General features: G+C 49.0%; 1 protein-coding gene across 10 annotated transcripts in view; it reads right to left on the minus strand.

Moving 5' to 3' along the window:
- The window catches only part of EXD3 (exonuclease 3'-5' domain containing 3), a 248,383-nt gene that overhangs the window by 180,574 nt on the left and 50,222 nt on the right, over positions 1–17,587 (minus strand). For all 10 annotated transcript variants that reach the window (XR_005955746.1, XR_005955745.1, XM_041474913.1 and 7 more), the window contains one exon: positions 14,891–15,003. Coding sequence is in view for 7 of the 10 variants with exons in the window: in XM_041474913.1 (XP_041330847.1) it covers positions 14,891–14,927 (37 nt within the window). In the remaining 3 variants the exon portion in view is untranslated. The remainder of the gene's footprint in view (positions 1–14,890; positions 15,004–17,587) is intronic.

Raw genomic sequence — 17,587 nt, forward strand, 5'->3', positions numbered from 1 at the left:
TTATGTGTGAATTAATCAAAATCTCTTATCCAAACCTAGCTTGTCTCAGTTTTGCTCAGAAGTGGCTGCAGCTCACAGCAGGTGTGTGCTGGATTTGCAGAAGAACAGGCACAGAAATAATATCACTTACATGGAGCAAATGGATACATTTTCTAGTGCCTAAATTTGAACTGCTGAGGACAAGCTGATGTAATTAAAAAGGTACAAAATTCCTCTGTAGAAACCCACTGATTGTGACACCTTCCAGCTGTTCATTCTGTGCCCCCTTTAATGAGCACATGGAACATTAATAAACCTTTCAGTTTATTATTAGGAGTCAGCACATGGTGATTGATCCCATCCCCACTGACTGCAGTGATGAGTCCCCCACTAAAGACTGAAAGCAGCCAGAGGTGCCCCCTGCACTGCTCAGGTAGCAGTGCCTGCAGGGACAGGGAATGCTGCCAGGACAGGCTGCTCCATTTCCACCACTGAATCCAACAGAGCCAAATTTACAAGAGGATCAGATGTCACAAAACTGTTTCATTTCAGAAACAATACATTGCTCTGCTTTAGCACCATCTCCAGAGCTCCAAGACTCTCTTCCCATCTCAGCAACCCATTCCTTCACTGTGCTTCGCACAGAAGGCAGATATGCTTGAGAATGTCTAACTGCATTTAGCTGAACTCTCGCAGCAAGCAAATGAAGCAAGAAGATGGAAAGAGTCTTTGTTACTTGGCCTGTCTGGCTCACTCCAGCCTTGGCTCCGTGTCCAGTTCCAGCTGCTGTTTGCTGATCCGCAGAGCTTTGAACTCGGCTGCACCAAGCCCTTCCCATCTCGGGAGGGAAGGAACCACACCAGCGACCACAGCCCCGAGCTCCTCACAGCACACAGCACACACCTCCCCTGCAATTTGAACATTAAAGACAGAGCCTTTGGGGAGGTCTGGGAGTCCAGGTTCACCAAGGGAAAGAAAGGCATTTCTTACTTGTTCCTCCAGCTCTTCATCCACACATTTGATTCCACTTTCTGCACTAATGCAATCAGTGGGAGGATCTACATCAGACAGGAAGGGAAAATATCCCAAAATGTGCTGAGTTCCTCACTTGCAATCACCTGACTTTGAACATCAGCTCATTTTCAATCACCAGAAACCTCGTGTAAGATGAATGGTTCCACACATCTTCATTCATCGACCAGCTGTGACTGCTCTGCTTCTCCAGCCCTGTGACGACAGCCACCTCCTGCTCGCCTGTCCCTGTGGCCTCTCTACAGCAGATGAAGATTCCCACAGCTGGGATTGGTTCTGAACTAAAGGGGTCACATCACCTAACACACTGCCACAAGCTGGCCCAGCCATCCCTGGGAACTGCAGAACCACTTTATGTTTTGTTCATAGGCCAGATGAAAAGTCAGCTCAGAGTGATTTCCCCAGCCCAGTTCTCTGCCTGTATTGAGAGCAGGGGCAAAGCTTTATTCCAATCCAACTGAGATGGCTGTTTCACTCAGCAGGAAATATTTTGCTTCACTTTAGGGAGATCAGTATCTAGAGGCTTATCTTTTTGTGGCTCTTTATCATCATCCAGACAGACTTGGTTTAACAGAAACTTCTAACTCAGTGATGCACCTTGCAAGGTACAGGCCAGCAACTTCTCCACGAGACTCTGCTTTGGAACTACTCTGTTAATGTGCCAACATGCAGCCATGTATCACAGAATTAGTCCTAATGAATGTGTGTTCTCTAGTGCCCTTGCATAAGCTTACACCAAGCACACAACCACAGAATGGCTGGGGCTGCATCTGGCTCTGCAGGCAATCTCATCTCATATTCCTCACTTGGTTCTTCCAGACAAAAGCCAGAATTCCTCAGGTGCCATTAGCTGAGCCCACACTTTCCTGGGATCACTCTGTGAAGCCGTACCTTGTCTGTGCTGCTGACGACATCATTATTGAAAAAGCAGAATTAGGAGCTCAAACAGAAATATGGGGGAGAATGAGGTGCACAGGCAGAACATGGAGAAACTGCCCTGCTGGAGAGGGAAAAGGGAAATGAACAGTGTATTGAAAGCAAGAGAAGTTTTTCTAGAAAAGAAGCCAGCCTTTCTCAATGGCAGCAAAAATCATTCTCTAACTAAGGGCAAGTGATATCCTTTCCATTCTGAGAAATTTGAGTTATGAAAACATAATGGGAGCCCTCAGCATCTGGCTGATACATGCTTGATTTCTAAGTGAGTCAGAAGTTCACATTCTTCTACTGCAGCCTCCCAACTGAAAACAATCCCCACACTTCAAGCAAAAGAATAATAAAGCACACATATGCTTCTTATAAAACAATCCTTACAAATAACCATGCCTTTTGTTTTCCTAATGGCTAAAATTCATCATTTCCCCCCCAAAAAGCTCAGATCAAACAAAATGCGCTCTCATTAAAAGAGAAGGCTTGCTTGGCTGAGCACAACAGGCAGTGACATTGCCCTCTTATTTTCTTAGTGCTTTTTGTCAATGGAGAGCCTGGAGAGCTGCTCCCCAGGCTCTGTGGGGCAGGGCAGGCTCAGCACAGCCCCACCCCTGTGCTCCAAACAGGGGCTTTCCTCCCCCTCTCCCCACATCAGCCCCAAGAGCATCCACATTCCTCTCAGTCCCAGAGTGTACAGACACCTGACCAACAACACCATCACCTGAGCAGGGCAGAGGGGCAGAATCCCCTCCCTTACAACACCTGGGCACCACACCCAGCACACGAGCAGAGGGTGCTCTTCAGAGCTGGTGCCAACTCAACGAATAAAAATGAAACCTCACCAAGGAGTCACCCAGCTCTGGAACATCCTTGCAGTGCCTGAGATGCCCCAGTCTGGGCAGCAGAAACTTCCCTTGCCCAGGAGTGAAAAGCCTGTCCCACAGTGTCACCCTGAACAAGGTGTGACATCACCTCAGACAAACAGAGACCATTTGGGGATGCTTTCAGTGCACCCTGGCTGGACAAGAAATGCAGCAATGTGTACAGAAATAGCAATTCTACAAATCACACCAAGAGGTTGCTTTCTAGGCAGTTGATGAAATCCAACTTGATAAAGGCCTGAAAATGTAACAATCATAAACCTTGTGCAGGTAGTTGTCAATACTCTCACGTGGTTTCTGACACGTGAGTATTGAGCTCTCTCTCTCTCAGAGGGGCTCTAACCTCAGTATCAAGGTACCTGCAGCACCAGGATGACAATCTCTGGCACATGGCAATGGAGACACGCCTGGGAGGGGAGCACAGCACTGCAGTCCCTCATTCCCTTCCCGTTTTACACCTCTCCCTCCACCCTCATGGCCAGGCACAGCCAGAGGGGTGGCTCAAGGCCCTGAGCTGGGTGGATCCCCATCCTGACCAAACCAGGGTTTGGACTCCTGTGTTTCAAACTGTTTAAACAAAACCCACAGTTTAATCTTACAGTTTTTCTTTTCCTTCAAAAATTCAGCCAGGCTACCCTTACTTCCTTTAGGCACCAGCTCCATGCATTTTTCCAGAGATGAAGAGAATTAGGTTTTGTTCTCATGAACAAACTCAGTGTTGAGGGAAGGGTGAGGAGCGAGTCACCACGTTCCCAGAAGGAGGACAACAATCAGTGCTGTGGAATGAGCCCCTCCTCACATCCCACTGTCCTGCCAAGCTCCTCAGGCCAGGAACAGGAGGATCTGTCACAGCCAGGGTGCCAGTTAATGCCCTTGCACTGAGTTAATGGCACTTTCATAGAAATGGAAATTCACTTTAAAAACAACTAAAACAGCACTCCAGAAAACTAACCATTTTTTCTTTCAAACTTATCAACCCTGCAAAGGGGAAGAAAACTGATATTGTCCAGGATAAAAGGGGAAACTTCTTAATTATGTAAGAGACTGAGACTGCCAGGAACAGCAGCAGCCCCAGAGGACTCAAGCACAGGATGGGAAAGAATCATCAGATCCCGAGTACTATCATAGAGCTAAAATTATATCTATTTTTTTGCCTCCAGACATCTCTGGAAATCCCCAAGTTCTAAACCTAACAACCTTTAACTGTACATCCTAAGTAGTTTTATATGAAAAAACCCACCTGGCAATTCTAAAAAGCTGTACTACATATTTTGAAGCCATCCAACCTTTTTTTGAGACCAGTAACAATAGTTTGATTCTTGTATTAAAGGCATTCCCAGCTTTTCTTCTGCCGGTTCCTCCCCTGAGCACATTTCAGCAGCAGCACACTGCTGAACGGGGCAGGGCCCCTCCCTTTCCCAGGTCAGTGGTCCTGAGCCAGTCAGGCCCTGGGCAGAACCAGAGTGCTGGGCAGTGGAGGGGCTTGCAAGTGTTCAAAAAAGGTGAAGATGTGGCACCTAGGGACATGGTGACATGTTTACTCAGGTAAACAAAGTGCAGGAGACCTATCTGTCCAGGCTGAACCTAGCCCTCCAGAGGCAGAGGGAAATTGCTGCTTTGCTTCTGTTGAATAAAACAGTGGTTAAACCCCTAAGTTAAAAGAATTTCTCCTTCTTCCTGTGGCTCCTTCTTCCTCCTGCATCTCAGAATGATAGAGTAAAACTCCATCTCTGGTAGAATCCCAGACTAGTTTGTTGGAAGGGCGATTAAAGATCATCTCATCCCAACTCCCCTGCCATGGGAAGGGACATCTGCCACTAGACCAGCACTGACACTCAGCATTATCAGAACCTTCAAACAATGCGTTCTTCATCCATATTTCTGCTGCAGCTTTTGAAAATCCCACCTGATGTGCCAGGAACAGTGCCAATCATTCCCAAATCCCAAATCTCCTCTGTCCACACAAAAAGCTCTCCAGGTCACCCTGAAGTGATTGCAGAACAGCTTTTCCCAAGGTTGGCTGGCTCAAGCCACTTCTCCAGGACACGCAGACGTTGCACAAGGCTCAGGCAGAACCTTGCCCAGTCCCTCACACCACACTCCCCCTGACTGCAGAGCTCCCTCCTTCCAGTGCTCCTAGCACCAAATCCACAGCCAAATAAAAGATCTCACTGCTACTTAACACAAAAGTAGTGATGGCTGTTCCCTTACAAATTTATAGCTGCACCTCCTAGATAAAATTTTTAAAAAAAGTCTTTTTCAGAGGTCCTGCACATTAAAATCATAGCTCTGGGGAGGCTAAGTGGAAAAGCCAGGATACCTGTCAGCTCAGCACCAATGTGTTTGAAGGGATTTGGTGGTTTCCATGGTGATGGGGAGGGTAAGGGGCTGCCTGGTTCCAGCTCTGACTGACGCACATCTCAAACAATCGCTCTCTTCCTGTTCGTATGGCACAAGAAAAACAGGATGCTGAGAGGTGTTTATCTGAGAGAGAGAGATAAGCAAGCGCACTGAGAGTTCTCAAAGTATAGGAGTTCACCAAGGAGATGTTATAGACTTTCTGTTAAAAAAAAATCCCACTGCTGCCGTGCTGAACGTGATTAAATTATGCATGGAAAAGTCCTTTCCCTTGGAAGCCGCAGGAAACCGTGCAGAGCTGGTATATGAGCCCTGAATACCAATGGAAAGTCTCTTTAGTGTGTGGTACCGAGTTACAGAACTGAATGAAAGCAGAGAGCCAGCTCAGTGTGTGATATCTGCCACCCCAAGCCCTGCCTGGGGCCCACAGGGGGGTGCACAGAGGGTTGGGGGCTGCACAGAGAGCTCAGGCTGCTCTCAAGGGCTCTGTGCCAATGAGCACTGTTCACAGGCACTTCTCAGGCCTCCCACCCTACCTGAGGCACTTGGCAGCATTTTAAATGAACCTCAGGGCCTGGGAGGGAATCTGCCCACTTTTTTTATCCCAGCTTCATCAGTGACAGAACCTGTAAACCACACAGTCAATAATCACCTGCTCTCTAATCACCACGAGCTGGTACAGCCCAGCAGCACTCTGGGGTTTAGAGCTGAAAATCTCACGTCCAAAAAGCACAGCAGCATTGTCCAGGGGTGGTTCTGGAGCAGGGGAAGGCACCTTCACACCCCTGTCACTCGTGGGACAGGCAATACCCCTGTCCAGAGGCTGGGCAAGCCATGGCACGAAACCAGGGCCCGGCTGGACATACTGCACTGACCTGGGGTCACAGTGGCTTTAATGCATCTCTCGTGTTGATTTACAGAATCACAGAACCTCCTGAACTGGAAGTGACTCACAAGGACCATGCAGTTCAACACTGGAATTCCAGTGCACCCATCCCACCAATGTGGCTACCAAAACTACATAGCCAGGAACTGTTACAGCTCAGTTATCCAAGAACAGGCCTGCTTCCCAAAACCCTGTAAGACACAACAGCTGAGCTTTGCCACCTGTGCCATCTACACCGGAGGACACAGGGCAGGACACATCTGCATCAGAAAGTGGGTTTCTGCTTTATGCAAATTTTGTTTTCCCAGTCATTGCACATATTTAAGACAGTATCAAAGGAACAAAATGGGAACCCAATCATTGTCTCTGGCTTGGCTGGCTTACAGATCAACTCCCAGCCTTTAATTCTAGGAAGTGAGTGACCACGGAGCCTCCTGACAGCCAAGGGCCCCCCTTTTTTCCATCTGACTTGCTGTTTGTCTTGGAAGTAGCCAGGTTAAGACTGTCCCATTCAGCCTGCAGCGGAATGTGGGGCAGATGGAAAGAGGAAAAGACAGACAGAAAGACACTGCAAAGGCTGAGACAAAGCCTGGTGGTGGGACGAAAGAGCGTGGAACGAAGGCAGGCTCAGCCAAGCCAAACAAAGTTTTCCTTGAGTGATTACATCTGCCAGAGAGTCCCCAGCTTGCACTCTCCTCGCTGAGAAATTCTTTTAATTGTGTCTAGGACATTTTAAAAATCCCAAGAAAAGCTCCTCTGTAATTGTTGGAGCTCTGAACTGTGTGAACTTTTGTCGTGCTGAATCGCTGCAAACCTCTGCCACCGAAGCAGGGCTTTGCTGAGGGAGAGCCCTGGGGAGGGAAAACTGGTAATAAATCTCCATTTCTTTTTTACCAAGTAAAAACAAACAATTTAGACAAATTCTTCTCCCTCCCAATGTCTGTATAGCTCAGTGCAAAGTGCATCCAGCAGAAAATGAAAAGAGATCCGTTCTCAGATTAGCCAAAATTAAGGTTAAATGAGCGATGCGTAGAGCCAAAGCCTACAGCTCTGTGAAATGGGCACCTCCCAGGGGGCCAGCAGGGATGGAGGATCTTCCACAGCTACTAGAGCCACTCAGTGCTGGTGAGGGAGGAGGGGAACAGTGGGGCACGAGTGCATGGCCAGCACCTGCACCACACAGCACCACAAGATGCCACAGGCAAGTCCTGGCAGATATGAAAATCAACAGTTGTGACCAGAAAGACAGAAATATTAAGTAATCTTCAGGGGCCGTGTTCTTGCCTTGACCAGACACACTTCAGGTGTTACCTGAATGCCACTGCCCCGGGCTTCACATCATGGGTCCAAATCCCTTGTCTGTGGCAAACCTCCCTCATCTTCAGGCTTGTTTTCACAGCATTAATTTCCCTCCACCCCTCACTGTGATAACCAGAAATGCCAGAGAGTTGACAGACTCCAAGCACCTTATTTCTCTCCTTGAGAACCCACACATCTGCCTGCATGCTCAGGTAACCTGGTATTTGTGTTCGCCACATGTGAGGGTCAGTCACTGGAGGCCACTACAAAGGCAAGACTCAGTGTCAAAGATCACATCAAAAATAGCAAGGTGGGTGAGCTGGCCACAGTCTCACAGCTCACCATGCCACAGGGTGGGGTACCCCATTAAGGAGGGAACACCAACACATCTGTGCCCCTCAAACAGCCGCCCAAAGGCGGGCTTGGTGTCTGCACTTTCCCTAAGCACTCTCAATAAATACCTGGCTGTATCGCATCACCTAGCTGGTGCCAAGACATTCTACTTAGGACATGAGCTGTCCAAAGGCAGAGTCAGTAGTGATTAGAATCACAGAATGTCCTGAGCTGGGAGGGACCACCAGAATCACCCAGCCCAGCCCCTGTCCCTGCCCAGACCCCCACCAAGCCCACCCTGGGCATCCCTGGCAGCGCTGTCCAAAGGCTCCTGGAGCTCTGGCAGCCTCGGGGCCGTGCCCATTCCCTGGGGAGCCTGGGCAGTGCCAGCACCCTCTGGGGGAAGAACCTTGCCCTGAGCTCCAGCCTGAGCTGCCCTGGCCCAGCCCCAGCCGTGCCCTGGCTCCTGTCCCTGTCCCAGAGCAGAGATGGGAGCTGCCCCTCTGCTTCACCTCCACAGAAAATGAGCTTGGCCAAAACACAGATCTGCTTTTGCTGCGCCAAGGAATTGACCCAACTCAGTGAAGGCTCCAAGATACCAGCACAGGAGCAAAGAGTTGACTCATGTGCCAGGACTGGGTGCAAGAGCATGAGAGAGAAGGGCAGGAGCAAAACCTTTCTCTTGCAGCTGTGATTCAGCTATTTGATCAGTCAGCACTTCCACTTGCTCCATTCTTCCAGAACACACACCTTTCCTTATCACACAGAACTCACAGTACTGACTGCACATCAGGCAGTCACACCTATCCTTCAGTGAATTGAAGGTTTTATGTGCTCTGCCATGCAGAAGACAAGACTCCAGCTGAAGGCAAAGTCACACAGCAGCCCCAGGACAGGATTTCTCAGCTTGCTGCTCATGGGGGGGGCATGAGCTGATCAGCACCCTGAGTCCCTGGAGCAGAGTCACCAGCACTGCCAAAGGATGTCAATGCACAGGTGGATGTCAGCATCATCCAGATTTGTTTTTTAAACACTCTGTGTTTAAACTTTAAAACAGTATCTGTAATTTTAGAACAGAATTCATCCTTACAATACACAGCCTTTCTAGGCAGCACCACCTCCTCTGCTCCCAGATCCTGCATTTCAGAAATCACAGCACAGCCAGGATCATGCCATGTGGAAACACCAGCTCAGTGTCTGTTGAACACCTCAACAAGGCTGAAGGAAGCCTCAATGGAGAGAAACACCAGATGTGGCTGAGGGAAGGGAGACAAACCAGGTGACAGCTCAAAGACACAGAGCCTGATCAGGACCAGTGTCTCTTCAGGCCCCAGGTACAGGGAGCAGTTCGAGGGCCAAGGAGCACCATTTGAGAACATCCACTGCAATAATCCCAGTCCTCAGAACTATGGAGGGTTCCCTGAAAACCTCTAGTTTGCTGGGAAGGAGGTTGGGATTTTGTTTTGTGCTTATTTGCCTCTTGTTTTTGTCCTGGTAGATAACGTTCATTTCCAGTAACTGTTGACCAAAGTGGAAAAGGAGGATTTAACAATAAAGTGCAAGAGTCCATCACAAGTTATGGCAACCCATGTGCTCTTATGAAACAATAACACACCAACATAAAATAAATCAGTGCCTTTTAATTTAACAATGTAAATTACCCTCCCACCTGCTGTGACTCTCCATAAGGAGAAAAAGCTGGCAGTGTATTTACCAAGCTGTCTATCCCAGTCCCATTCTGCACTGGCCTCCTGCCCTGGGGTTAGACCGTAGGACTCTGTCATCTCTTGCACTCGTATGACCTAAGAAAGGGAATGTGGCCTTTTTCCCACAAGCCCAGAGTGAGAACATCATAAAAGCTGAACTTTAGCCCCCTTTTTGGGCAGGCAGCACAATAGCAAGGAGGATGCTGTTACTCCCCAGAGGCTCTGCTGCTGAAAAACATCACCAAGCTCAAGTAAAAGGTCAGTAGTTAGGATTGCATCTCTTGTTTTCTTCAGTTTTCCTCCTCCGTCAAAGGCAGTTCAACATTCTTTGCACACCCCCCTCCCTCCTTCTGAGAAATGCAGGAAGGAAGTGCTTGCAAAATAGTTTAATTTAAAAGAAGGCACAATCACACACAGCAAACCCTGCTGCAGCCTGTGAGCAGGACGTGTCCACTGCTCCCCGTTCCCACTGCAGCACAAACGGGTCCCTCCCTGCCCACAGAGCCGGGCAGGGCTGTGCTCCAACACCTGGGCTGGAGAGCTGTGCTTCTGTGTGCAGGCAGCCCCGCTCCCCCAGAGCACCAGCACATCTGCCCAGGAGCCAGGCTGTGCAGCAGGACGAGAAGGAAGCAGGGAGCCCTGCAGCCTCCCAGGGCACTGCAGGGTACCAGGCACCGAGTGGCAGCACCGTGCTCCTGGGCTGCAGGACAGTGTCACCTCCTGTCTCGCTCATAACTAGTGCTTGTTTGATTTCACAGGATGTTCTTCCACCAAGGCTTGTTACCTGAACCTTGCTAGGGTTTGGGAAGGTATTTGGGACAGTTGGATCTAACTTGACCCTTTTCTTCACTAGATTTATGTGAAAGAACCAGAGTGGGTGGAAGCAGCTGTTACACTCCATGCCTTTTTGCAAAGAGGAATGTAGAGACCATCAGGCAATTCCTGGAAAACTCTTTCATTATCCATCAGTTTCTGCTGTATGACCACATATCCAATCTAAACATGATTCTTCCCAGGTACACGGTGTTTTTGTATCCCTGGGCAAACAGCACTTACCATCACAAGCTTATTTCTTTGTCTTTTCTAAGACTCTGGCAGTCCCAAGACTTCCCTTGAGCCATGAACCACAACAGCCACATGTCAGGACAGGCTGGCAGTCCCTGCCTGCCCTCCCTTCTTTGAGAATTCCCAGTCCTTCCAGCCCAGTGTCCTGACACAACCCCCTCAGTGCCTGTTCCAGGGTACCACGTTCCCCTCATTGCTTGTGGGTTCATCTCCAGCTGGCATTCTTGGACTTCATGGGACACTGCCAACAAATTACAGTCCTGTCTCTTCTTTAACCCCTTGCTGTCACAGGGCATCATTAGGTTAATGAAATAACCATTAACCTATTTCATTAGGTTAATGAAATAATGATGAGATCAATGCATGAAGGACCTGAGCAGAATCACACCCATGACCACTCCAGTGGTGCCTCCTCCCAAACAGGATGTCCAGGACAAGCAAACACACAATCATTTATTTTCTAGAAGGAAATTTTAAAATGCTGCATGCTATTAACATGAGCACTTTTGCTATTAACATGAGTACAGTCACACAGCTTCACAAAGGGGAAGATTAATGCTCTCCCAAACAGGGAAATGAGAGTACCAAATGCCACCAGCAGGCTGGGGACTGGGGTCTGCAGCAGGACCTGAAACCAGGTTGCTGAGTTTGGCTTCTTTTATTTTAAAGTTGACAGCTTCAACTTCCAGCATCTACACCCAGCACTGAGCATGGGGAAACCTGCTGTTCTCTAGCTCTAGGCCAGATGGGTAAATTTTTTGGGTTAATATTTTCATAACCATGCAGCCAGGGCTGCTGTTTATTATCCATCCCATCCCCAGGAACTTCTTACCTTTTCTTTTTCACTTGCTGTTGCTTATGTGCATTTCTGATAGATTTAAAAATAAGTGTTAGCACTGCAGAAATACCTTCAGCTTTAAAATAAGGGTTCCATAATCCTGCATTCTTTATAGACCTTAAATAAAAAATTATTTGTGTCCCTGCAGAGTGTTGTAAAAGCATTTAAGGAGATTACTGCCCACCCCACGCCTGCTGCAAGCCCAGACAAAGGACAATAAAAATGTGAAACAGATGAGAAGGAATGAAAGAACCCCAGAAAGGCACATTTAGCTGGGAAGAGGAGGTGCCCCTGCATGTAGTCAGCATAGAGCCTGACCACTCCTTCAGTGAAAAAAATTTTTCTAATATCTAATCTGAACCTTCCCTGTTGCAACTAAGGCTGTTTCCTTTTGGCCTGTCTCCTGGCACAGGGCAAAAGAGACCAAACCACCACCTCACTACAACCCCGCTTCAGGAACTTGTAGGGAGAAATTCCCAGCTCAAGTTTGTGAGGATACTAAAGCCAAACTGAAAAATATAAACCCAAATAGTTGGTTTAATGAATGATTAAAAACAGGTTACAGAGCAGAGAGATCTGCAAATATGACCCAAATATTTTAATGTAGCACTTAAACAAAAGCAGTGATACAGGGAAAAAGATCCCTGATCTGAGCCTCTTCTTGGATAGAATCCTATTCAGCAAAGGTGATCCAGCCAAAGGTGAGCCCCCACCTGACTTAAGGAGGGTTCCTCCCTCCTTAAGGCATCACAGATGGCTTTGCCTCAGCACTGCCCTGAAGAGCTGACAGAAAGCTCTGCCTCATCCCAGCACCCACAGTGACCCACACATCAGCCAGGGTGCTCTGCACCCCAGAGCATCCCCAGCACCTCCTTGGCCCCAGGCCCCACCACCTGCCAGCACAGCAGCTCCTCAGCAAACATCAGCCCTTTGCCTCCCTTCATCCCTTTCTGATTTGTTGAGGTGCTTCTTTGAAGGGGAACTTTGATTATTCAGATACTTAGCGATAAAAGGAAGGGCAGCCAACGTGCAGTGCCTGCTGCCAGGCCCAGCCTCAGAGGAGCTGGCTGGTGCTGGGCTGCAGGGCTGTGTCCCCTGACTGTGTCCCCCGGCTCTGCTCCCAGGCTGTGTCCCCAGGCTGTGTCCCCAGGCTGTGTCCCCAGGCTCTGCTCCCAGGCTGTGCCCCCAGGCTGTGTCCCCAGGCTGTGCTCCCAGGCTGTGTCCCCAGGCTGTGTCCCCAGGCTGTGTCCCCAGGCTGTGTCCCCAGGCTCTGCTCCCAGGCTGTGCCCCCAGGCTCTGCCCCCGGGCTGTGCCCCCGGGCTGTGTCCCCAGGCTGTGTCCCCAAGCTCTGCTCCCAGGCTCTGCTCCCAGGCTGTGTCCCCAAGCTCTGCTCCCAGGCTGTGCTCCCAGGCTGTGCCCCCAGGCTGTGCTCCCAGGCTGTGTCCCCAGGCTGTGCACCCAGGCTGTGCTCCCAGGCTGTGTCCCCAGGCTCTGCTCCCAGGCTGTGTCCCCACGCTGTGCCCCCAGGCTCTGCTCCCAGGCTGTGCCCCCAGGCTGTGTCCCCAGGCTCTGCTCCCAGGCTGTGCCCCCAGGCTGTGTCCGCACGCTGTGCCCCCAAGCTCTGCTCCCAGGCTGTGCTCCCAGGCTGTGCACCCAGGCTCTGCACCCAGGCTGTGTCCCCTGACTGTGTCCCCAGGCTGTGTCCCCAGGCTGTGTCCCCAAGCTCTGCTCCCGGTGTTTATCCCGGCCGGGTGTTTTCCCCTTGCGCTGGCGATTGTTTGGCCGGCTGTGATGGATGGAGGAGAGGGCTGTGTCTGGAAACGCGCTCCCGAGCCGTCAGGAAGCTCAGGGGGCCTTTGCCCGTACTTCCTTCCTGCATGTAAGGGGAGGACAGAATGGGAAAAACCTTGGCTGTCTCTCACCCTGAGAAAAGGTCTCCCCTTCCAGCTGGATTACAGTAACAGTATTTTAATCTTTCACAAGATTATAATATCCTTCCTCTCTAAGTATAGCTCCAGTGGCAACTCAGAGAATGAAATGAACCAACAATGTTAAACTCAATAGGTGGTGCTGGAAGCTGAACAAATGGAGGTCCAGATCGGAAGATCCTTATCCTCAGTCAGGATATAAATCACCAGCGATCACACCTGTCTAACCCAGGACTTGACTCCAAGAGCAACCAGGACTAAGCACTTCAACAGGAGGTGTAAAATGTACATAAGTGATACATTGAAAATTAGTCCCTCTGGACAGATTCATTCCTGTGCCTGTTTTAGAGAGTGGATCTGAACTCAAACCACAGCATTTATTACACCTACAAAAAAGAAGGCTGCAATGAGCAATCTATGAATATTCTGACCAGACGTTTCTCACGAGCACCCAGGATGTGTTACAGAGACTTGAATGTCTTTTTCCCCAAACCCAGCCTCTAGGTCCTTCTGTGGATGATTCATGAATCTCCATGACATCCTGATGTGTCATCATCACCTGTTCACAGTAACAAAAGTACGTGCTGAGTATTAGAGAGTAGATATTTCATACTACCACAGGAATTTTTCTAAAATTTTCTCTTTTTGAGCCCCAGATTCAAACCCATGGACAATGGTGAGGGCTTTAGTGTAGGCAGATGTTCAAAACCCCAAATTGCTCTGCCCCAGCCATGTGGCCTGAGACAGCCAGAGCAGGGCACATGGGTGGTGGCTCTGAGGACCCCTCTCCCTGCAGGCCCAGCAAGGGGAGATCCCAGCAATCCCCTCATTTGTCTGGGCAAGTTTGCCCAAGCAAGTCTGTAAAAGCAAGAAAGAAATTCTCAGGACTCAACAACAAAAGAAAACTCCCCCAACCTGTGAGCAGACAGCTCTCCTAACAGCCTCTATTTCTGACAAAGGCCTCAGACAAAAAGACCTCACCCATGAACAAAGAGTGGGGAACAATGGGAACTGTCAAAAAATAGCCCTCACGTCAGAGCTAAGAATGCCCCTTGACACTTCCAAAAAAGCCCAGGCTGAGCAGAGCCTGGGAGGCCGCAGGCACAGCCCCTGGCATCCGCCTGTCCCAGCACAAACTGCCAGCAGCACTCGGTGAGGCTGAGCTCCCACAGCCAAAGATGGGGATGAAAGAAGAGAGCAAATTTATGGCAGGTCTGAGCCAGAAGTAACAAATTCCTGTCTATCCAATCTCTCCAGCAGGGACCCTGACCCTCGGACTTGACGCGACATACCTGACAATGGTGTGTGCACATCTTCCCTTACTGCAAAGGGTAACCAATTACCAATGCAATTAATGAGAAAACTAAGTAATGGCAAATAGCAGAATGAGTTGTCTAACACAGTAATAAAATCCCTGTGTTCTTCTGAACTGGTGAGAACTTCCAGAAAAAAAATTGCTAGAAAAATTTTCAACCTGGACTAGAATTCTAAGAATGCTGATACCCAGATATGGACAGGAAACCTCAAAGATCCAATAATCTTTATGGCATGCAATTTGGCATTGATTCACATGTTTTGCTTTATTTGTGACTCAGCATTCTTCTCCAATAGCAGTAAGAAAATAAATGGAAAGCAAATAATGCTGAATGAAAACTCACCCGTGGGCTGATCACTTGAGTAACTGTCCTGATTCATCCTCCCAAAGGCAGCACCAGATCAGGATGCTGAGGTTGGAGGTCTAAACTCAGAGATGCAGCTCAAGCTCTTGTTTCTGGAAAGAGAATGTAGAGTTACTGTCAAACTGTAGGAGCTTCACCCTGTGTGAGAAAAAGAGTATCTTGTGTGTGGTCTGTTGTCCTTGAATTTAGCAGGAGAGGGGAGAACCTACATGCATGTGCAACTTGGTGTAGGAGCCATAGGACATGTGCCTGAAGATCAGAGAATGCATTGGGAAACTGAATGGAGTCAACCAAGAAGCCCTGGAAAGTGGCATCTGAGAGCCCATGGAAGGTAAAACAACATGGAGTTAAAAACACAGCTGGGTTCCTGGAATCAGCTGAGTTCCAGATTTGAACTGCACAAACAGGAGTCCCTAATGTCTTCACTTGAGTAGCCAAACAAAACTCCTGCACACGGTGAAGAGTTGGACTCGATGACCCTGAGGTCCTTTCCAACTCAGCAGATTCTATGATTCTCTTCAAACCCCAGACCTACCTAACCCCAATCCGGACTAACAGGCCATGTAAAAGTGTGTTTTTGCCACAGCTACACAGCTCCTCCTCTTTGTTTGCTTGCCCTTCCACTCATCATCGCATCTTGACTGTGGTAGAGTTGGGAACAGAACCCCTGTCTCCCAAATCCCAGTCCAGTGCCTTAACCACCACATCCTTCCTGCTGAATCACACTGCAGGATTGTTTACCAGGAAGGAAATTCCCCCTCGAGAGCACTCACTCTGAGTGTGCTGGTGGAACACAAATGCTTAGAAAAACACAAACAGAGAGGCAATAACAACAAGTGATTGAAGTCCCTGTGCTGGCTGGAGGCACAGCAGCACCTTGGGTTTGTTGTGGAGCCAGGCCCCTGGGAGCAGGACACAACACAGAACAAGCAGCGCATCCAGATGGCCTCCCAGGAACAGCCTCCTGCTCTCCACAGATGATCTGTGACTCTGGAAGTCTCTTCCCCACATCTAGCACAAGGTGTATGTTGCTCAGGGCCATTCCAAAGGTTTGGATTCTCAGCAGGCAGTGGGAGAGTCATCTTTGGGAGGAAACCTGCCAAGTGCAAGCAGCTGTGGATATGATCCATAGGGTCAGAATTAACCTCAACATGTTGTGCAAGCAAAGGGCCCCTGCTTTCTTTAAGGTCTTTAGCTCAAAAACAAACAAACAAACAAAAAAAAAAACAACCAACAAAACAAAACAAAAAACCACCCAGGCATGTATGAGGAGAAGATACCAAAGATGGAACAAATATGTTTAGCCTAAACACACTTTACCCCATTGGTCTCCTAGAAAACAAAAAGGGCTGTAATTCATCCATGATCTGTCAAAAAACACAAACCCACTGAAATGGCAGATTCATGGTCAAGGACTCTGAAGAATTTGGCTCTGCTCAGCAGTTGGGCAAAGGGGAAGAATTTCCCCATTGACAAGCAGTGGCTTTCCAGGTTGTGTCCCACGGGACCCCACCACAGTAACCAACAAACACAGGCTTGGGCAGATGGCAGAGCTTGGACTGGATCTCAGGACATTCCCTTCAAAAATCACTGTATGGGAATCCCAGCAAGACCTGAGGACTCCTGGGGGACAGGGAACCAAAGCCTCCCTCTCAGCAGCATCCTGGGGTCACAGCCAGATCTAGAGCAGCTCTAACAAGCCCCAAGACGGGGCTTCTACTACAGCAGAAGTTTCTCACCAGAAGACACTTTGAGGCACTTCAATTCCTTTGAACAGTGAAAAAAAGTCACAATTTCTCCTTGGGGCTTCTTTTGACCTTGACATGACCTGAAATCCCTCAAGCCTTGCTTTTTGACATCCTATGAGAGTAATTCAGGAATTAACATGAAATGTAATTCCATTGTTTTCTATTCAAAAGGCTATTCTCTCATTCCTTGTCTGCTATTTTTGGGGTCAGGATCCAGTTTGTAGCTATTTCCATTAGGTCTAAATCAAGTGTGTCCAGAGGGAGAAGATTAACTGCATGTGCTCAGTCCTGCAGGATGCTGTGATCAGTGTGGAGGGGTGGGTGATGATCAAGAAGATCATGGCTGGTGCCATGCAGGACTGCTTTGGTTTGTATTCCAGCCAGAAGAGCTAAGGGTGCACACAGACAGCCTGACTAACACCGTGCTGAGGCAGGAGGATGGATGGATGGATGGATGGATGGATGGATGGATGGATGATGGATGGATGGATGGATGATGGATGGATGATGGAAGGATGGATGGATGGATGGATGATGGAAGGATGATGGATGGATGGATAGATGGATGGATGGACAGTGTCTAATACCTGCCCTGCCTGTAGCTCACACCTGCCCCAGGGGCAAATCAACCCCCAGGTGGATGGGGATGGTATGAACAGAGCTCCCATTCTGCTTTCTCAGTAACAGCTGAGGCCACAGCCACTGTCAGACAGGGAACTGTGGGCCACTGGTTTCCTTCTGAGTGATTTCAGTTCAAGCAGGGCCATTGTTGGGCTGGAGTGAACAAGGTGTTCCTGACCCATGCTGGGAAAAGCAGGAAGTCTCCCTCCTGACAGTCTGTTAACTCTCCATTGGATCAGCTCTGGGTTGGTATCTCAAGCTCTGCCTGAGCTGGTGCTTCCCTTAATGCTTAGAAACGTGATGAAGT

This window comes from Pyrgilauda ruficollis, unplaced genomic scaffold (assembly GCF_017590135.1).
Source record: "Pyrgilauda ruficollis isolate IOZ18807 unplaced genomic scaffold, ASM1759013v1 scaffold34, whole genome shotgun sequence".
In the NCBI taxonomy this organism is placed as follows: domain Eukaryota; kingdom Metazoa; phylum Chordata; class Aves; order Passeriformes; family Passeridae; genus Pyrgilauda; species Pyrgilauda ruficollis.